General features: G+C 40.2%; 1 protein-coding gene across 5 annotated transcripts in view; it reads right to left on the bottom strand.

The window, feature by feature from the left end:
• The window catches only part of LRRC27 (leucine rich repeat containing 27), a 69706-nt gene that overhangs the window by 4036 nt on the left and 43588 nt on the right, over positions 1 to 22082 (bottom strand). For all 5 annotated transcript variants that reach the window (XM_039483014.1, XM_039483010.1, XM_039483009.1 and 2 more), the window contains 4 exons: positions 21687 to 21939; positions 18949 to 19089; positions 15539 to 15635; positions 1616 to 1767 (listed from right to left, as the gene is read on the bottom strand). In XM_039483014.1, the coding sequence (XP_039338948.1) occupies positions 1616 to 1767; positions 15539 to 15635; positions 18949 to 19089; positions 21687 to 21939 (643 nt within the window). The remainder of the gene's footprint in view (positions 1 to 1615; positions 1768 to 15538; positions 15636 to 18948; positions 19090 to 21686; positions 21940 to 22082) is intronic.

Below are 22082 nucleotides of genomic sequence, written 5' to 3'. Positions count from 1 at the left end.
AGAAACATTGGAAGCTGCTACTGCACTCTGACCAAGCTGAGCAGTTGAGCAATGTACAGCATGCACAGACTGCATTCCAAATCCAAAGTATTGCCCACAACTGCCAAAGAAAGTTGTGACGGCCTGAATGTCAGAGGAATATTACAACTCAGTCCCACAGAAGGAAAATACCGGCAATTATTTACAAAGACCTGTCAAAGTTTAGTACCAACAGCATAAAATACAAGAATAGGATTTAAATATTAATAATTATTGAGTAAACCTATTTGTTGTAGTTTTCCTTTACACTTGATTGAATGAACAGATGGGCCAGGCTGTAACTGTAGTAACTATAACCATATATTTTCCTCATTACTCCAGGGTACAGCACAGTGTACTTGTAATTAAGGCTGGTAACAGTAGTTCTTGATTTAAGTAAACGTGTTCGGTAGTTTTCCCCTGGAATAGTATCTATCAGTAAGGATGGCAAACTGCACATTAGTCATAATATAGTTGCACATTTCAGGTCAGTTAATCCTCCTATTTAACTGCATACCAGAAGCTTATATACTAACTGCTAACTGTACAAACCTGGAGTGCGCCAGCATGCTTTCTATTTAAAAAAAATGGATACAAATAAAATAAAAGTCAATAAAATAAAATCACCTGAAGTTTTTCCAAAACTGGAACCTGATGTTTTTTTGAGATTAAGAAAAAATAGCTTACCTTTGGGGTTTGTTCTCATTCTCACACTCTTCAATGGGTTGGGGCTGGACTAGAACTATAAAGTTCTGTTACTCCCATAAGACAGCTGTGTTTTTAAGAGATTTTCCAGTCTGCTTCACAGACCAAAGTAATTCAAATAAGCATGCAACATTTCATCCCAATTGAACCTTTTGAGATTTGGCTATCAATTAGTTGGGATTCTTTCAGCCCCGATGACAGATAACAAGGACCACTTACATTCAATTCCTGTCCAGTTCTCTGGCCCACATTCATTGCCTTAACATGTACAAAGATAGGTGCATTAAGCTTGGTCTACACCAGGAACTTATGTCGATATAACCATGTTGCTCAGGGGTGTGGATTTTCCACGACATAGTTATACCAACCTAACCCGCAGTGTAGACGGTGCTATGTTGATAGGAGGCCTTCTCCAGTGATCCTCACTACCACATCTTGGGGAGGTGGAGTACCTATGGTGACTGGAGAAGCTCTCCTGTTGGCATAGTAGTGTCTTCACTAAGTGCTACAGCAGCACAGCTGCGCCATTGCAGTTGTGCTGCTGCAGCACTGTAAGTGTACACAAGCCCTTAGTTCATTATCATTATTATTATGACAACATGCTATTGCAGTTGCACTATACATGAAGGATTCTGAAATGGATGCAGCTCAGATGCAGATCCAGTTGTGAAGAGAGAAAACTGTCCTTTTCATGAACCATTTTTAGCCGTTAAGAACTAGTTTTTATTTTTTTACTATGAGGGTTTATTTTGTTCTATAAAGATGAGGGATGTTTCTGTTATGTGGAACAGCAAAGCAATCTATTTATATCTTCACATTAATAAAAGAGAAGGATGCCCCCCACAGTGTTTTCTAGGAACAAATTTTAAAGTTTATGGTATTTGTTACTAACCTTGCAGCTTCAGCTTCTCTTATAGAATTTACTTTCAACATTCTTCTCACATGTTCACTTTTTTCAGGTGTGCGTTTCTTTAGGTTTTCACACCCTTCTCTTGTATTGTGATAATTGATGTTATCAGTAGCATATGGTGCACTTTTTGATATCTATAAGAAAGTGCAACATAACATGGAACTGGCACATTTCATAGAACGGCATCATCAATTAAAAGCTACAGGGAAACCCCGCTATAACGCGCCCCGCAATAACGCGAATTCAGATATAAGGCGTCATAAGGTGGCTCCGGCCGCCCCAAGCAAAAAAAAAAAAAAAAAAAGCGGCCAGAGTGCCGCAGAAGTGCAAAAAAGAAAAAAAAAAAAAAAGCGGACGGAGTGCCGTGGAAGTGCAAAAAAGAAAAAAAAAAAGAAAAAAACTGCCAGAGCACCACCGAAGCGCTAATATTGTAGAAACATTTCCATATTTTTACTCCTCTTTTAATTTATTACGAAAATTATTTCATTACTACAAGAAGAGGATTATCTACAGTGTTCAGTGCACCAAGAATCAAGACTGTGAGAAGAAAGGTTTGATTTAAACAACATCTCTTATGGATTATTTTGTCTATGATAAGGAAATTAAATAATTGCAGGGGAGATTTTCAAAGGCACAAAAGGCAGTTAGATACTCAACTCCCATTGTAAAGCAATTTCATGATACACCCAAGTCTAGGGTGACCAGATGTCCTGATTTTACAGTGATAGTCCTGATTCTTGGGGCTTTTTCTTATTTAGGCTCCTATTGCCCCCCACCCCCATCCTGATTTTTCACACTTGCTATTTGGTCAGCCTACCCAAGTCCCTTATGTGCACTGAAAATCTTCCCCTACAAGTGGAGTATACAGTATACATATATCCATAAAGGAAAGCTCTTTCACTCTCTAAAAATATAGGAAAGTTACTTACCATGTACAGTAACTGTAGTTCTTTGAGATGTATTGTCCACATGCAAATTCCACTGCTAGTGTGCAGGTGCCTTATGTGCTAGCAATCTGAGTTATTTTGGCCAGCAGCACCTATAGGGTGTGCATACACTCTTTATCCTCTATGAGGACATTCAGTTCCTTCTCACTGTAGCATCTCTTATAATAGGACTCCAAGGAAGAGGGGATGGAAGGGCAGGTTGCGGAACGTGCATATGGAGAACATATCTCAAAGAACTACAGTTACTGCACACAGTAAGGCCATAGTTACATTAGCACTTATGTTGGCAAAACTTTTGTGGCTCGGGGTGTGAAAAAACCACAATGACTAACGCATGATGGCAGCCATTTCCATTGATCTAGCAGCCATATCTGCTGTACCAGTACTGCTTGGAGGCTCATTCTGGCTATGAGCTGGCCCTAATTAATAAGTGACATGAAGTCCTCATAATTGTTTTGGGAAAAGTTGTCGACAAATGAAAGCAGCCTCTTATGTATGCAAAAGTCATATCCAGCTAATATGGCCTGATAACTGGCTACACAGAATTGTATGTTTGCTGAGGAGTAGACTTTCCAGCCAAATAAATCTGGTCTCTTTGGCTCTTTTTCCTGTGGTGTGGATCTGAATTGTTTTGCCTATTCATTTGCTACTGTGACTACAAGGGAGGATGGGTTAGGATGCGTGTAAAAGAATTTTGCACCCATAGAAGGCACTTGATATTTCTTGTCTGGATGCCTGTGGGAGGTAGGTGGTGCCAAAGCAGGTGTCTGCCACAAAATTCTGTCTGGATGTATAATGTCCTCATTAACTGGGATCAGGGCCGCCCAGAGCAGGGGGTGGGAGGGCAAGTGGGGCAATTTGCCCCAGACCACACAGGGCCCCACGAGCCCTGGCCGAGAATCCCTTCATTCGCTCTAGGTCTTCGGCGGCACTTTGGCGGCGGGTCCTTCAGTGTTGTCTGGCTTGGTTCCAGAAGAGTGGGTGCAGGGCCATTGAGGTAGACTGTGTTGGGGTTAGTGCCATTCTTTTTCCCAAGGTTCCATTTTCAAGTACCAGATGCTTTGGTGCTGTATGGTTGGAACAGGCTCAAGGCTGAGCTTCAGTGGGAACCATTCTGAACAGTGAAATCTCAATGCTCAGTGCTATAGGGAGGTTTTCTTATTAGAGGACACCTTGGTAGGTGACCTGCCCCTCGGTCTTCTAGCTCCCTGTGGTCTATCTGGGGATGATGCCATCATTGTAGTCACAATTTGAGTCAGAGCTCTTGAAGGCAAAGAGCCCACACTCTGACTCAAGAGGTCCCTGTACATGGGAGTCTAGTGAGCCCAGTTCAGAAGCAGGTCTCATTAACTTCGTCATTAGGAAGACCTGAAGGTGGGCTGCTCTGTCCTTTCTAGCTCAGTAGTTGAAGGACTTGCAAATCACACATTTACTGGGAATGTGCGATTTTCCCAGACAATAGAGGCACTTTGAGTTTCTGTCTGCATTTGGGATGCTCCTTTACACGAGAGGCAATGTTTAAACCCATACAAACCAGATGATGCTATACTGAATGGGTAAGTTCTCACAACTAAAGGTTTCAACAGACAACCAAACTACTAAAAACTACTAAAAAGACTAACTATACCATAAAACTAACTGTAAAACTATTAGCTAAAGCTATAAGGAAGGGATAGTCTCCATCTCTAACCCATGAGACAGGAAGAGGAACTGAATGGTAGTTGGCATGCCTTGTCCTTATATGCCCTGGCAGAGGAGCATGAAGACTGAAGAGCACATGCACACACTAAGGGTACTGCTGATCAAAAAGACTCCTACCGCTAATTAGGGTGACCAGACAGCAAGTGTAAAAAATCAGGATGGAGGTGGGGGGTAATAGGACCCTATATAAGAAAAAGACCCAAAAATCGGGACTGTCCTTATAAAATCGGGACATCTAGTCACCCTACCGCTAATGCACAAGGTGACTGTGCACCATCAGTGAAATGTGGATCTGGACAATTACTCAAAGGACAAAGTAAGATTATTTCTTCCTTAGATTTGACCTGTATTAAATATAAATATTAATTTTCCACTTAAAGTTAATCCAGGCTATAGATAAACCTCGTAAAGCAAATCATGAACAGAACATTTTTTAATCTCAATCTGTTCATAAAGAGAGAAGCAAACTTTTAGGGTGAAATCCTGGCTCCACTTAAGTCAAGGACAAAACCCCCACTGACTTCAGTCAGGCCAGGATTTCACCCCTTATTCTCTTAACATCACTGACAATATACAAACATTTTTCAAAAATTGCTTCTTTTTGAAAAACTGTGTGAATTTAAGATTTATGAAGGTGGTATCTTGCCTAAATTGGAGACTGATGTACTCTTTGGATTCATAACAGGTACAAAACAAGCAGTTGTGGTACAAGCTGTCTCACACAACAGTCATATTCCTCAAATCATGATTTGGAGTGTTCATACTTTACTAAGGAAGCACCCCTTCTCCTCTATTTTAGACAAATGATACTCAGACAGAGGCTCAAGAGCTGCAAGTGGCTCTTTAATGTGTCTCCTGCAGTTCTTTGCAGTACATGATATTAAAACACTGTGAACTAGTTATTAACCAATCAGGATACTTTTGCTATGTTATTAATCAATTGTAGTTGATAAAATAATAATACCTGGTCAGTCATTTTGCTGTGAGAATAATATATATGGATATAAAGAGATATACCTATATAAAGATAGCAAATAAAACTATGAATTCACACTACTATGGCTCTTTTGGATAATGTTGATTGCTAATTGGGCTCCTGAACCACTGAGGTCTGAGTATCACTGTTTTAGAGGTTCAGGGTGAAATTCTGGTCCCACTGAAGTCAATAGGAACTTTTGCCCTTAACTTAAATGGGGCTAAACTCCTCTTGACTTCAGTGGGACCCAGATTTCACCCAAAGGGCTAGATTCACAAGGGGGATTTACACACTTAACTGCCACTTTAGGTGCCTAAATCCAACATTTAGGCACCACTAGCATTCACAAAACTACTACTCAGCTGCCTCCTAACCATGTAGGTGCCTAAATTCCTAGGCACGTAAGTTTCTACCGGTAAAGTCTCCATGACACCTATATAGCTGCCGGTGAGTATGCATACAGCTGCTTAAATCCTGATTTTGCCAAGATGCTCAGTGCCTAAGCCCCAGTGGGATTCACAAAGTAGATGCTTCCCCCACCCACCTCACCTATAGCCCTCATCCATTACCATACCTACCCTCACAAAAGACAGCAAAGTGGTGGTGCTGCCCTTCCCATCCACTAGTCAGAGCATTTCTCCTCAGGATGTGAGAGACCCAAGTTCAAATCCCCACTTTGCCTGATTAAGAGCAGGGACTTGAACTTAAATCTCCCACTTCCACAGAAGTGCCCTAACCACAGGTCTATAGGAGCATATTGTAGGGTGGGGCTTTCTCAATCTCTCCTGTTGAAGCTCTTCTACTTGACTTCATAGCCCTGTGGTTAGATTTTTTTTTTTTGGAGAAGGGCACCTAAGTCAGATCAGTCCTAATGCTAGAACATGGTTTGCATCTGTGAATCCCAAACAGAGATAGATGCCTCCCTCTAGCCTGAAATTGGGGGCCCAGCTCCCTTTTGAGGGGTAGGGTTTAGGCCACACCCTCCTCCTTGGTATTTCCTACTGTGTATTGTAGGTGGCTCCTAACTCAGCATGCTAGCTTCTGTGATTCCCCTTTTTAGAGACCTAACTCTCCCCATGCATTGTACAGGGAGCCTGACACCTAACTCAGAGCTGTGAATTTCACTAGATGGCAGGGCACCCAAAAGTTATGTGTTGCAACACTGAGTGTAAATCTAGCCCTAACTGCTTGTAACTAGTACACTGATCCTAATGATTTTTTTGTATATGATGTTAGAGAGAGCAAATCTGTTTAAAAAAAAAGAGGAAAAAATATGGTACCAATGCTGGGAAACTGTTAAGAACTTACATCTCCTATAACATTTAATCCCAGATAGGTAGTAATGTTAGTACATGTTCCTCATGTAAAATCCTCTCCAGAGAAAAATACACACTACTTCTGGAATATGCAAGTTGTCCAAAGAGAGTGTTGGTTGGCTGCATAGAAAGTGTAGAAGGCAAAAGTTCTGCCCACTCAAAAAAAATAAGAAAAAAAAATTGTCCCAAGGTGTTGTAGAGAGCAGAGCTCATATAAATGAGCTTCCAGCCTCCCTTGCACTGCAGCTCTTTGTCTTTGGTTCAGCCTTCTGTCTGCTGGGGCCACACAGCTTGTGGGACCTTCTGCCACCAAATGACTGGAGTAAAAACATGATATGGGAGGTAACAGGGAGAGTACTTGGTTACTGTTATGTGGAAATTGGGAGAGTTGCATGGGAAATGATGTCTCTCCCACTGGAGCTGGATATGCCTCTGAGCATTGACTTCCTTCCTGATGTCTATGGGAGCACGCCAGCCTCCACTCTCCCTGCCTCAACTGACTGTATTACTCATTGAGCTAGGAAAGAATTTGCCCCTGCAGTAGGGTACCAGAGAATGCACTGAGCATGGTCAGTGAGTCCTCCAAAGTTATTTGCATTATCCTGACTGGCATATAGGAAAGGGCTGGTTTGGGTGGCTGCATAATGTAAAAACTGGCATTACAAAATCTTCCAAGGGAGAAGTAACCACTAGAGAGAGTACAGCTTCAGAGGCACACAGAAAGTTCATGGGTCAGCATCTAGAAGCTATTTTGGACTAGCTAGAGAGCCTTTACTCATATCTATGAATATCTATATGACACAGTGACTTAGAGAATAACCTTCAAATATGACATTAGCTTATACTTGTAAAAAAGTCCTTGCCCCTTATAAAGCAAACAGATAATATAAAATAAATCTCCCTCAGCTTGTGAGTAATTGCCTTAAAGAACAAAATCAGTGACATTCAGAGTGAAGGTCTGAGATAAAACCAGATTTATTGCAAACATATCTGCCGATGAAGGCCTCTCAGATCATCCAGGTTGTTTCTTTATTTTCATAAAAATGTGTTGTGCAATAAACTTGGTCTGAGCTCATTGCAACACAGGAATAGAAAATGGCTCCAATTTTAAAAGATTCTTTTGCATTTTCCAAAGAAAACAGTTTCGCTATTTTAATAATAGGCATTCTGACAAGGACTAAGTGCTTTAATAACAGAAAAACGAAGTGGGAAATGTTAAACAATCTTTTTGTTGTAAAACTGAAAGGCTGATAAACATTTTATACATATAGTATAAACACATCTGTTTTTGTATTATACATGTAGGTTTTGACCTGGCTAGATTACAAACATAAATTTAGAAAACTAGTAAGCCATCCTTTAATACTATATTTCCAGAAAAATCCACTGCAGCTACATAATGACTCTGCTCATCCATTTCGCTAAGCTTACTGTGGCTAAAATCATGGCACCGTACTTGAAATTTAATATAGCTTACGCATAGATTTTTCTTTTTCTAAAATTAAGGGTTGGGTTCTGCATCTTGCACTTTTACATTAACTGTTGCATTTAGTTAAGCCATAGTATTTACAGATAAAAAACATTAAAAAGTCCAAACTTTAAAAACTGGAAGTACCAACTTTAACTCTGCCACTGTATCCCCACCCACACTATAATCTGGGCCAGGAGACCTTTGCCAATGGGCAGAGGAAAGTTAAGTCTGTCCAACAGCAGGCTACCTAGTGTCTGATGATATAGCTCATTCCTCCCCCCCACACTCTTTCAGTCTATATTGCTGAAAGGAAGGTCTCTGCAATATATCCTGTATGTCCCTAGGAATCAACCCTTGTAATGAAAAGAGCACCCAAATCTGTGAGGAGACAGTACACAGTTGATTGCTGATGGCCAAATACCTGATGCTAAGGCAAGATACAGAACCCAGCCTAACTATGCAGATGAGCAGGAGGTGCATGTGATGCATCTCAGCTGCCTTATGTTTTTTTCACATGAAATGGTAACTGACCTGAAGGATGAGAGACGCAGAAGGAATCTGGTAGTTGCATTGCTAGTGGTGCAAAGATGCTGCCAAGCAAGGTCTCTGTGCTTGCTGACTCCCGCTCCCCTCCCCTTTCCAAGGTAGAAATAAACCTACATATATATCAGTACTCCAGTTATTAGATGTACAGTGGACTAGAGCTGTGTGAATAACTGATTTCTTGGTTTGCTGGCAATTCTGAAAAAAAAGTTGCAACCAACATATTTCAAAATTTTCAGCAAATCAAAAATTCAAATTTGTTTTTGGTTTGGATCAAACAAAATGTTTTAACAAAATCAAAACATTTGAATTTTACCACTTCTAAACTTCGGATCTTTTAAGTAAAATTACAGGAAATTTCAAAACCAAGTCACTTCAAAATGAAAAATCAAAACAGTTCATTTCAAATTTGTCAAAATGTTTTAATTTTTTCTGTTTTGTTTTTTTCCCCTGACTGAAACAATTTGGTGAAACCAACTTGAATTGGGGAAATGTTGCTGAATTTGCATTTTTTTTGCTGAAAAAGATTCAGACAAAAAATTTCGCTGAGCTCTAGAGCAGACAGACTAAAGTTGGATTTTTTAAACTCTTGGAAAGACTGTGAATCACATACGTAGTGCATTTTCAATATATTGAAATTAATTTTTCTGGACTTCCTAGCCCCTAGTGGTATGGGTGATGCAATTCTAGACTATATGGACTGTTTTATTATGGGGAAATTTCTTAAAACATTCTAACCATAATTAAAACCATTTAGAGCCATAGCACAGTCCAGCACGTTTTGAAACTAGCCTTGTAAAAAACAGTTCAGAATGCCTAGAGAATGGTGTTTAGTTCTTAAGTTTTTAGTATTTGTTACTGATGTTTTAAAAATCTATTACATTTCATTATTATTATTTTAAAGGGCTGAATATTTTGTATATTTTCAACTTTAATGCTAGCTTCAAATTTTCTATTTGAGTATTCTTTTAATTTTTATTAAAGTTGGAAAAGTATTTGCTTACACTCATATTAGTCCAGAAGAGTGAAATAAATTTTTGCTTGTAACTTCAGTACAACTTGTATTTAGTTAGTGGTGCTCATAAGAATGCCATACGTGCATTCGAGAGAGAGAGCTCATAAGAGTTACAAGCACCTATGACTGTACTAGTAGAATTTACAACTATCAGAAAGCTGCAAAAATGTAGGCTATGTCTATACTACAGCTTATGTTGGCATAATTTAGGTCACTCAGTGGTGTGAATTAAATCCCCCTACCCCCAGGGACATAAGCTTTCTCCCACCAGTTTAGAGCAGCTACATTAAAGAGTTTACAGTTGCACTGATGCAGTTGCACCGCCGTAAACTCTTTAGCATAGCCATGCCCATAGTTCTCAGCAGCAGAATTGTATCTGAGACCTCAAAGAAGTTATAAATTTCACCAGCATAACCAGTAGAGCTTGTTATTGCCATGGTCCCATTTTCAGATTCACTAAACGTTAAAAACTGCATAAACCCAATCCAGGGGACTCATGGAAATTACAAGTGGAGCTGGTCAAAAAGTTGTCATTTTTCATTGAAAAAAGTGTGATTGACAAATGACATTTCATCAAAATGAAAATGATTTGTGGAAATGAATCAGTTTTTATGAAGATTTCTCAGTGCCAGGATGGAATGTCAGATAAGGGTGAGACAGACACATATACACAGAGCCCTGACCCACTGCAGGATAGCCAATAGCTTGGCAGTCATGGCACTCAATTAGTCCCTACTCCAAATCACAAAGAGTAGGGATTGGTGTCTCTCTCTCTCGCTCTGGAAAAAAAAATTAAAATCTCATTTTTATTCCACAACACAATTACAACAAATTTTGAACTCTTAAATCTTTTGTGAAATGAAATTTGTTTTCCAGCCAGCCATACTTCTATGCTTTGCTGGCATTATGCTCATGAAGCTTATGACTTTCCAGCAAAACTTAGCATTTTAAAAAAAACCCACAAACATATTTCACATGTTGAGAACTCGAGATGGTCAAGTTATTTGTTCTGATCAGTTTATTTGGTGATTTTGGCTTACTTTCTGATCATCAATTGTCTGTTAACAGATTATTATGCATTTACTAATCATCTGACAATTTATCAATTTTTTGCTATTCATGACTGACCCCCTTACGATTCTTACAAGACGTGGCCTGTGGTCCTTCAAAAGCTCATACTTATGGATCCTGTAAACTTCCTTAGCAAGCAAACATCACTTAAGTTATATATTTAGGATGTAGGGCAAATACTTTACATTAACAACATTGTATGCTTTTTCTTATTGTTAAATTTTACAAAGTCTTCATTTTTTGGTTAATCCAAGTGTTTTCCTCTGGGAAAAGGGATGAACCATCAACTAAATTAGTCTTTAGCTAGAATAATTTGAAAGTAAATAAATGCTCATGGTCACTTAAATTGGTCTTCATGCCATGTATAACAGCATTCACTGGTTCATAAGGGGAGACAAAAAGTTTAATTAGAGAGTCTACACTCTCTTGTGGTTCTCCCCAAAAGGCCTTAGTGTGTTCGGTAAAAATCAGTTTCTACACAATGGCCAACTTTCTGTTGAACAGATCATTAAGGTATAGTGGAAACGTATTTCACAGACTTCCACAAACAAAGATGTAAATGTACAGGCTGATAAATAAACACATGAAATAATCTTAAAAACTGGTCAACATAGCAAGAAATGACTATGTGGTTATTTGAGGACTTCACTTTAATGTAGGCAGACCACAATTATTAAACCTTTATTTGTTCATTACTTAGCAAGTAATAATCTCTGCAATATGCAAGAAATGTGAAACCTCTTTCCACCCTACCTGCAAAACTAGGATAGGATAGAATAAGGACATACACTTCATGTGTGACAAAGTAAAAGACAAACAGTCTAAAAATGAGTATGAAAGAGTTCTCCACCCAACCTTTTATATGCTTTGAATTTTGCTAGATATTGCTAATATAACCTGCAACCTCACCACTATGGAATACATATATGGTACTACAGTGCCCTCTTGTGCTTCATATATACATTCAACAATGCCTAAACAGAGGATTTAAAATATACAGTATTAAATACAGTATTTACTTACAAATGACATAGAAAAATGTGGAATTCAAGAACTGTGCTCTCAGACTGAACACATTCTCTTTTTTGTATTCATAAAACTTGGGAACATGGGCAAGAAAAACAGGGGCCCTCCTTAGCAAGTAAAGATACTGTACTATTATCACATTGTCAGATTTACTCAAATCACACACGATCCCCCTAATTCTCAACTATTTTAATCAAAGCTACACATTCTAAAAAATACCTCAACTAACTAAAACAAAGACATTCCTACACAGAGAAAGCATGCTGCATCTACTCTCAGAGGGATAATATAAACAACATGGGTGAAATCCAGATATTCCTTATCATTTTTTAAATAGGAAAAAACATATTGCTAAATAACAAGTATGTATGCACTTTACAATTTGAATCCCTATTACTTCACAGCAGCAAGAAAAATTATTTCTGACTCATTCTTCTCATGCCGATGCTGCTACTTTTGCTTACACTCATATTAGTCCAGAAGAGTGAAATAAATTTTTGCTTGTAACTTCAGTACAACTTGTATTTAGTTAGTGGTGCTCATAAGAATGCCATACGTGCATTCGAGAGAGAGAGCTCATAAGAATTACAAGCACCTATGACTGTACTAGTAGAATTTACAACTATCAGAAAGCTGCAAAAATGTAGGCTATGTCTACACTACAGCTTATGTTGGCATAATTTAGGTCACTCAGTGGTGTGAATTAAACCCCCCTGCCCCCAGGGACATAAGCTTTCTCCCACCAGTTTAGAGCAGCTAATTACTTCCCTATTACTTCACAGCAGCAAGAAAAATTACTTCTGACTCATTCTTCTTATGCCGATGCTGCTACTTTGGAATTACTCTTGCTGCTGAAAACTCTAGAGCCTGGGCGTGAAATCCTGGCCCCGCTGAAGTCAGGGGGAGTTTATCCATAGAGGGCCGTTGCAACCATTTAGGCGACTAGGTGGTCGCCTAGGGCGCTAGGATTTGGGGAGCGGCATTTTCTTTGGCAGCGATCTTTGGCCGCCCCAGTCACCGCCGGCATTTAGGCGGAGGGAGCTGGGGCAGGGGAGCGCTGGGAGAGCCGCCTGCAGCAAGTAAGTGGGGGGCGGCACGCAGGGAAACTCCCCGCCCCAGCTCACCCCTGCCCCGCCTCCTTCCCGAGCACGCCGTGGCCGCTTCACTTCTCCCGCCTCCCAGGCTTGCAGCGCCTCAGCTGATTGGCGCCGCAAGCCTGGGAGACGGGGGAAGTGGAGCAGCGACGGTGTGCTTGGGGAGGAGGCGGAGCAGGGGTGAGCTGCTTCACTTTTCCTGCCTCCCAGACATGCGGCGCCAATCAGCTTAGGCGCTGCAAGCCTGGGAGGCGGGAGAAGTGAAGCAGTGACGGCGTGCTCGGGGTGGAGGTGGAGCAAGGGTGAGCTGGGGCGGGGGGGTGCCTCAGGACGGAGGGTGGGGAGCTGCCACGGGGGCATCTCAGGGCGGACCGGGGAACTGCCGCAGGGGGCACCTCAGGGCGGGGGCTCGGGGCCGGGAAGGCGCAATGTGGAAGTTTCTCCTAGGGCGCGAAACATCCTTGCACCGGCCCTGTCCATAGACTTCAGTGGAGGCAGGATTTGATCCTTGGTATTGATTATCCAGCCTGCAAATAAGTCTCCTGTGGCAAGCAGTTGTGTTTGCTGTGCTTTTCAACTTCCCCTATGGAATGGGAGTCATACTGTAAATCTACTGCTGCAATGTGAGCAGTTTTGGTTCTGGAGTTGTTGTTTTTTTAAATTGGCAAAAGAATTTGGCCTTACCTACTTTCACAAGTATCAGATTTGTGACATAATTGTTTTCAACCAGTCACAGAGCCAGGAATTTTCACTTATTTGTAAAATTGCTTAAAATTCCTTTATACATTTCAAGTGTTACTTTTACTTTCCATTTCCAAAACAAAAAGCTATTAATAAGGGTCTGAGATCTGTTCAGCCTCTCTGAGTTGGTAATACTCTTCCTCACAAGTTAAACTGCAATCAGCAGAGCGTAGAGGCAGGGGATATTGCCCAATTCCAATATTGTCCTTGTATTATTTTATTTGATGAAGAACATCACGCTATGTTTAATGATAGCAGACATTGCTGGAATCACTGACACATTTGGCATCATAACCTGGCTTTTTTTCAGAAGTATCAGTTTGCACAAGTGAATAATTTAAAGACATACAGAATAGGGGATGTTTCGAATAACCCCCACCCCCACCAACATATACACTATAAATTTAACAATTATTAATTGTTGTTATTTTATTATTTATTTATTATTTTAGTGCCTTGAGGTTGGGGCCTTATTGTGTTAAGCACTGTACAAACACATAGTAAAGGACAGTCTTAGCCCCCAAGAGCTTACAATCTAAATAGATATGATCAAGGATGTAAGGTGAAACAGAGGCACAGAGAAATGAAGTGACTTGCTCATGATTACAAAGCAGGTTACTGGCAGAACGGAGAATTGAACCCTTGCGTGAAATCTTAGCACCACTGAAAAATAGTGGATTTTGCTCTGGGGGTCCTGACTCCCTGTGGGGGTCCTGTGGTATCATCATTTTAGTAACTAACTGTCTTACAAAGTACTGTTTTTAAAAGTAGGTTGTGCCCTCATTTGCTTCTGTACGACTTACAATGAAGGCCTAAATAGATATTGTTTGGGTTTTTTTAAACCTTCACATTATTTTAGAAATACCAGCAAAGCCAAGCCTGCTCTTTCAGGGGTGTGTCAGAGATGTGTACTTTGAGCTCTCATGTGTTATCGGAAGGAGTGAGGGTGTTTATTCTTTAATGAAGATGTCCTTTTTACCAGACGTTTATTAGACATTGCTAGACAGGTGTCAATAAAGCAAAAACATATTAAACATACAGACTAAATTCCTTCCCTTTTAATTGTACCTCATTCTGAGAGTTGTCATTTGTTTTAATTCAAAGCTTACCTCTGTTCCACACAAGTTTGTTGTCCCCTGATTTTTGATGTTGACCATTTTTTTACATCAAAAATAAAGAATCGGGAAACTGAGATTAAAAAAAGTTATTTACACTAACAGAATGAATCCCACAGCATTTGAAGTTTTCTGAATGGACACTTTTTTTATGTTCCTTATTTTGTGTCATAGTCACAATGAGTTCCACACTGGAGCATTTGAGAGGTATGATTGTTCAGCTTTCAATATCCACTTCCTTGCAATGTCATATTTAAACAAGGCCAGAATTTCTATTATAAAGAAACATGAATTTTGTTTTTTTTTATTTGTGTCATTGGGAAACACTTTTCAGGCCTTCTTTATAATTCAGAAAAAGCAAATATGGGCAAAACCCCAATTTTTCTTATACATCTGAGTCTTTTTTTAAAAAGATGCCTCCTTTTAGAGTGCCAGAGTTTACAGACTCCTGTAGCAGCCATAAGATCCAGCCCACATCAATTTCAGTTTGGCAGAGGCAATATCACAAATTGGAGGCATTCAATAATTAAAAAAACACATATTTTAATATAAGTACTTGTGTTTTAACATCTCCAATAGCCTGATATTGGAACTACTACAGATACTGAATAACTGTTTGCAGGGTCTCACAACTCCTACATTGCACATTGGTTCACATCAATTCGCACAGGATCCATGCTCAATATAGATATTTCATGTGGAGGCTGTAGGTCCACATAAAATACTATCACTTTGAGAAGCTAAGTATTAATTTTTCTATTTAACTGTATTATCATCACTAGAAGCCTTTAACCTAAATATAGAGTTCACAGAGGAAAAAGGGTAAAAGCGTCTTGTCAATGGATTATTTACCTGATCCAATACTGCCTTGCTATTCTCTATTACATACCATGTCTGCTCTTGTAGGTGAATACCTGAACAATACTTCTTTCTTCTCCTTCATCATCTTGGCACGCTGTCTCCATTCCCGAAGCACTTCTTTATCTCTGAAAAAAAATTAATTTATATTTAACTTTTAAAACCACATTTTAAAAAGTGAATGTTATTACTTCTTTTTACCCAGTCAATCATTTTACAGCGGAATAATGTGCCAGATATGTGGCAAAAAATGCATTTATATATAGAGATATACCTATCTCATAGAACTGGAAGGGACCCTGAAAGATCATTGAGTCCAGCCTCCTGCCTTCACAGGACCAAGTACTGATTTTGCCCCAGATCCCTATGTGGACCCCTCAACGACTGAACTCACAACCCTGAGTTTAAGCAGTCCAATGCTCAAACCACTGAGCTATCCCTCCCCCTATGTACTAGGGACATCTTTGTGAAGCACTAACATTCAAATGGAAGATCAGCACTTCAAAGAACACCACTGCATTAAAATGCAGAAAGAAAAAATATAGCAGCAAAAGAATTCACACAAAAATTGAAATGGTTACAGGACTGATTACTCAAAGGTTTGTTAGGCTACAGAGCTTTCATCTCTACATGGCTAATCTGGCTAGGTCAGAGTACTGAGTAGGGATGGAGGTGCCTTTATATATACAGAAGTAGACAGTTGGACCAGAAAAAGATCACTTAAGTCATTTAATCTGACCCTCCTCCCTCCAATATTTTGTATGGATGCTCACTAAATAATTCTCACTAATATTTTATTTTATTTGATCTTGACTATCTGCAGAGATGGTATTTCAGTTGTCTGTGTTGCTAATCCATTCAACTGCCCAACTGCTCTGTTAAGAACTTTTCCTAGTATCTAACCTAAACTTTTCCTTCCTAGCCTAGTTACAGGTTATGTCTCCTTGTCCTATTCTTGCCTGATATTATAAATACAATAATCCTCTTCCTTCATTTACACTGTCTCCTTGAAGGTATTTATCAACTGTGATCAAGTCCGCTGAGTGTATTCTTTTAAAAACTATATGAACAGAGTTCTCTTTGTCTCTTCTCCTAAATTCTTCTAAGTCCTATGCACAGATAGAGCAGCCTAAGGACTATTCTGATCTACATTGGCTGCTAATGGCTCCAAGAAGCTGACATTGCAGCTGGAGATTATCATGATGCTGAGGTGTCCTAGCCATGCATATTTCCTCTAGTCTTTTCCTTGCTACACCAAATACCGGGATGTGGAGTTGTGTAAGAGCTACCTTGACAATTCAAACAGAGAATCTCCCTTGCACTGAGTTGATCTTCCTAGGATTAGATGTGCTGGTTTTACGCTTGTGCTGGTGGCATAATGCACACCAGCCACATCAGTCTGAATTGGGTTTCTTGGAATCTAAACCAAAGTTTTTGACCTGAAAAGCTCAAAAGTGATCAAAGAGAGAAGAACTATAATGAAAAACTGTGAATTAGTGGAGAAGTTTAGCAGGCGTTATATTAGTTCCACAATTTTTGTTTGGATTTTTTTTTAAATTATCATCCTTTCAGGTACCTAATTTGTTAATGCTTCATTGTGGGAGGGATTTATGGGCTTCAAGGATGACGACTGTAGTAACTCCCTAGTTTTACATAAGATTCATGTACATATACATGAATAACATCGTCACACAGCAAGTCATTTTTTACACCAGTGCACACCAATGCTATGCTAGTGGTATGCCCTGGTGCATCTCCATCATTGTTGTTAGACCACTGCAAAAAAAACCAAAAACACCACAACAGTATAGATAAGGAGGTAAGTTAATTAAGGGAGAAACAAGAACTAGGGGATTAATATCTACAAAGGGCATAACAAGAATTAAGGTTAATTAATTATTAAACAAACTGAAGAGCTTATTTTACTAACATTGGCCCAAATCAGTATCTAGGCTAGGTCCCTCAGGAAGGGGAAGGCGCACAGTGGTTGAAGTAGCCCTCCACAACCTCAATATCCTTATACAAGCAGGAAGGAAAGGTGGTAACAAGAGGATCCACACAGTGGCAGAACCTCTGTTCCCATCTTTACTCTGCCCAGTCCCCCTCTCTGTGCACTGATGTGGAGGCAACCTCAAAGAAGCTGGGCTCTGCAACATATGGAAGTATACCTTCTGTGCACTCCCCCAAATCCTGTTAACTGCAAGATGTGCAAGATCTTGTGCTGCCAGGCATACCTCTGCAGAGAGAGGATTGCATTTGTCCCATTATGCAAAAGCATGAACTACATTTCAGACATATGTCGGAAAATTTAAGACAATGTTATAAAGTAAACCGAACAATCTATATGCTTTTTTTTGGATAAGTTTCATGGCTAGTGTGTTGCCTTCTGAATATGCCTCAAAATGCATGCACCTGGTGGGACAAAAGGAAGAATTTTAAACAATTTACAATTCTTAGAACAAAATTTGTTAAATGTACATACTCTTTATATTGAAAAAATGTCAGCATGTTTTATGACACAAAATATCGCCTCTAGCAGATTCAGTGGCAGATTAGCCACTGGACCAACGGGGCCCCCGGCAGAAGCACCAGGCAAACAGGGGAAGCTGTTGTCTGATTTTAGGAGGCTAATATTATTAATTTGGATAGTATGGGTTACAGGCTTGCCCATTATTCTGATCAAAAGATAATAAGGTGAAAGGTCCCAGACATATGTATGCTAACTCTGCTATCTGGGTTAAAAGTCCCAAACATACATGTGCTAACTTTGCCTTAGCTCAACATACAGGATGTGGCCTGTAGGTCTTTGCATTACAGACAACATATACTCTATTATAAACCTATAAACTTATTATAACCTATTATAATAAAACGTAGGCAAGCAAGCAGGCTAGCCCTATAGGCCACAAAGCCTGCATCCTGACCTAGCTCTCCAGCAGAAGCACCGGGTGGGGGGGCAAGCCCCCACGCCCCGACCCCATTTCCCTGGTAGGAGCATGGGCGGGAGAGGAATGACAAGGGGGGAAGGACTGCAGGCAGAAGGGGTGGCAAGGGGCTACCACAAACCCCTAATCTGCATCTGAGTACATTGCCGTTAGTAAAGATTAAAAAATGTTATTTAAATACTTCTATAATATATTATATGAAGTAAGGAATAGTGAAAGGGAACATTTTCCCCACTAGATGGGAACAGGAACTCATGTTTCCCCAGTGAAGTCAATGAGAAATTCAATAGTTCACACTCCTGTCCCCTAGGAGTACTGTGCTTTGTGAAGGAAAGGACATTTCTATTCATAATCCAGATCATTTGTAATGATTTTCTTTCCTTACAAATGGTAAAATGGGTGATCTGTAAAGGGAAAAAAGTTACAATTTGTTAAGAACAGCTGAACAACTTAAAAATACAGCATTGTCATTAAGCAACATAACCATAAAACTTACTTTCTGTGCTGTTCAATTAAAGCCTGTGTCTCTTTTAGTTCCTTTTGCACAGCCAATCTGAACTCTTCAGCTCGCTTTGCTTGAATCATCTTATCATATGAGTGAAACTCAGAAAATATATTCTTCTGTGAGAACTTCTTCCTTTTAAAATAGGCAGTTTGATACAGTTAATTCAATATTGCATTAAAGGGCAAGCAAGTGAAAAAATTAATGATAGTGAGGGCTGGCCTTAGGGAAAATGGCACCCTGGGCAAACTTGTATTATGGCCCCTGCAGGCTCCCCAGGCAGACACCCTCATTGCCCCTGGCACCTGTGGGCTCCTCCGTGTGCTTAATTTGTAATGAAAGAGATGCCAGGGCTCAGCACCAGGAGGCACTGGCACAAATTAAGTGATGGCTGGACGGACAGACAGTGGTGGCTGCTGGCCGGGCAACCAGCTCTGAAGGCAGAACTGTGACCAGCAACAGTGCAAAAGTAAGGGTGGCATGGTATGATGTATTGCCACCCTTATGTCTGTGCTACTGCTGGCAGCAGCACTGCCTTCAGAGCTGGGCAGGGTAGGGTGACCAGACAGCAAGTGTGAAAAATCGGGACAGGGGGTGGGTGGGTAATAGGAGCCTATATAAGAAAAAGACCCCCAAATCGGGACTGTCCCTATAAAATTGGGACATCTGGTCACCCTAGGGCAGGGCCGCCCAGAGGATTCAGGGGGCCTGGGGCAAAGCAATTTCAGGGGACCCTTCCATAAAAAAAAGTTGCAATACTATAGAATGCTATATTCCTGTGGGGGCCCCTATGGGGCCTGGGGCAAATTGCCTCACTCCCCCCCCCCCCCCGGGCAGCCCTGGAGCTGGGTGACTGGAGAGTGGTGGCTGCTGGCCCAGCAATACACCCCATGACCACTGGGCCCATGGAAAAGGGGGACCCAGGGTCTGGCCCGCTGGCTCTGCAGAGGCGAACACTGATGCTTGCACCTCCCTGCCAGGCTGGCTCGCCAGGCTTGCCGGCACTCACCCCTACTGACCATAGCACCCCACTAACCACGGCGTCCTGGGCAGTCACCCATGTCACATGCTCCTAAGGCTGGCCCTTAGGGATAACTAAATTCACAAGGCAGATTTATGTGTGGGTTTGATCTTTGGCCAAACAGAGAATAAGAAAACACAGAAATCAAACCAATTTGGCTTTCTTCCTGCTAAGCCTTTTTTATAGTCACAACAGATCATTGACATTCCAGCAACATTTAGGCCCTGATTCAGCAAAGTGTCTAACTAAGCAAATAAGTAGTCCAACTGGTTTCAATAGCTTGCTAAATCAGGGATTGAAGGCAGTGGCTCTCAACCTTTCCAGACTACTGTACCCCTTTCAGGAGTCTGATTTGTCTTGAGTACCCCTAAGTTTAACCTCACTTGAAAACTACTTGCTTACAAAATCGGACATGTAAATACAAAAGTGTTATAGCACATTATTACTGAAAAATTGCTTACTTTCTTATTTTTACCATATAATTATAAATCAATTGGAATATAAATACCGTACTTACATTTCAGTGTGTAGTATATAGAGCAGTATAAGTCACTGTCATATGAAATTTTAGTTTGTACTTACTTCACTAGTGCTTTCTATGTAGCCTGTTGTAAAACTAGTCAAATATCTAAATGAGTTGATGTACCCTGTGGAAGACTTCTATGTACCCCCAGAGCTATGTGTGCGGGTTGAAAACCACTGATTTAGGGTATGTCTACCCAGCAACTAGACACCCATGGCTGGCCCATGCCAGCCGACTCAGGCTTGCAGGGCTCGGGCTGTGAAGCTGTTTCATTGCTGTGTAGACTTCCAGGCTCGGCCTGGAGCCTGGACTCTAGGATCCTCCAAGGTGGGACGGTCCCAAAGCGCAGATTCCAGCTCAAGCATGGAAGTGTACACAGCAATGAAACAGCCCCAACTGCTGAGTTGGCTGGCATGGGCCAGCCACAGGTGTCTAGCTGCTATGTAGACATACCCGTAATAAAAAATACAGTTACATGGGATCATATTATGGGGAAAAGAACATAAACAGCCTGAATCGGCAAGCCCTCCCTTTGCTGTCAGTGGAGGAGGGATTTGTAGAGCAGAACCTGGAATATAAGAATATATATAATGAAGATGATAAATATGATGCAGAATGTGATGAGAAGAAACTGTGCAAGTAAAAGATTTCAGAGTAAAAGCAGTTTATAAACTTAAAGTATATTCATTTTAAGAGAAGATGATTGCAGAGTGCCACCTTCAGGTTCTTTTCATAAAAGGAAAAACTGTAAGCATACTGCTTCTAGTCACTAGTATGCATTAATAGATTTTACTTCTTTCAGTCAAGCATGTTCCAAAAGTATTTCCAAAAGTGTAATTATTAAAATATGAATTGATAAAGTTTTATATCTGCATGGGGATGGCAGTTTCAACCAGTCATCTTTCCTTTCTCATGTTTACAAAGTTGATAGTGCTTGTTGTTTCCTAGTTTTAGAGAAAATTTAGAGTTATTTAGGGACTTTTTGTTTTCTTTATTATTTATTTGTTCTAAGCATCACTAATGCATCATCTGGGCACAGATGGAGTGTTTTTAATCATGCTGTATGTTTAAACGCTTTTAAATCTTTCCACTTAGAAATTCGGTAGTTCATCATCTGCCCAACACACATAGTCTTCCATACTGTACCTCATTATATGAAATTAAACTATATATAATACTTTCTTTCACCTGGAAAGAGTCGCTGATTTGTTGTAGAGCCTCTCTTTCTTTCTGCCGTTTTTTCTGAACTCAGCAAACTCCTGCATTGTGGCTTTAGGATTTAAATCTTGGTTAGCAAGAAATTCTTCCTTTTCATCTTTCACCATTTCCTCCCTCAGCTTCTGAAATCGTAGCATTTCTTCTTCATTAGGCCACTCATCTGACAAATCCAAACTGGATTTCATCAACTCAGTTAAATTTAACTTTTCAACAGGTGGCATTTCTATTGGAGTAAAAAGGAGATTACTAAATACTCATCTATTAGACCAATGAAGTTACTAGATTTTGTTTGGCAGATTTCTATTTTTTCCCTCAGGAATGTGAATATACATTCACATTGTTATTTTGTTATTCACATACTAGTTT

Source organism: Mauremys reevesii, linkage group 7 (genome assembly GCF_016161935.1).
Source record: "Mauremys reevesii isolate NIE-2019 linkage group 7, ASM1616193v1, whole genome shotgun sequence".
Lineage (NCBI taxonomy): Eukaryota > Metazoa > Chordata > Testudines > Geoemydidae > Mauremys > Mauremys reevesii.
This window is presented reverse-complemented; position numbering and strand designations above follow the sequence as displayed.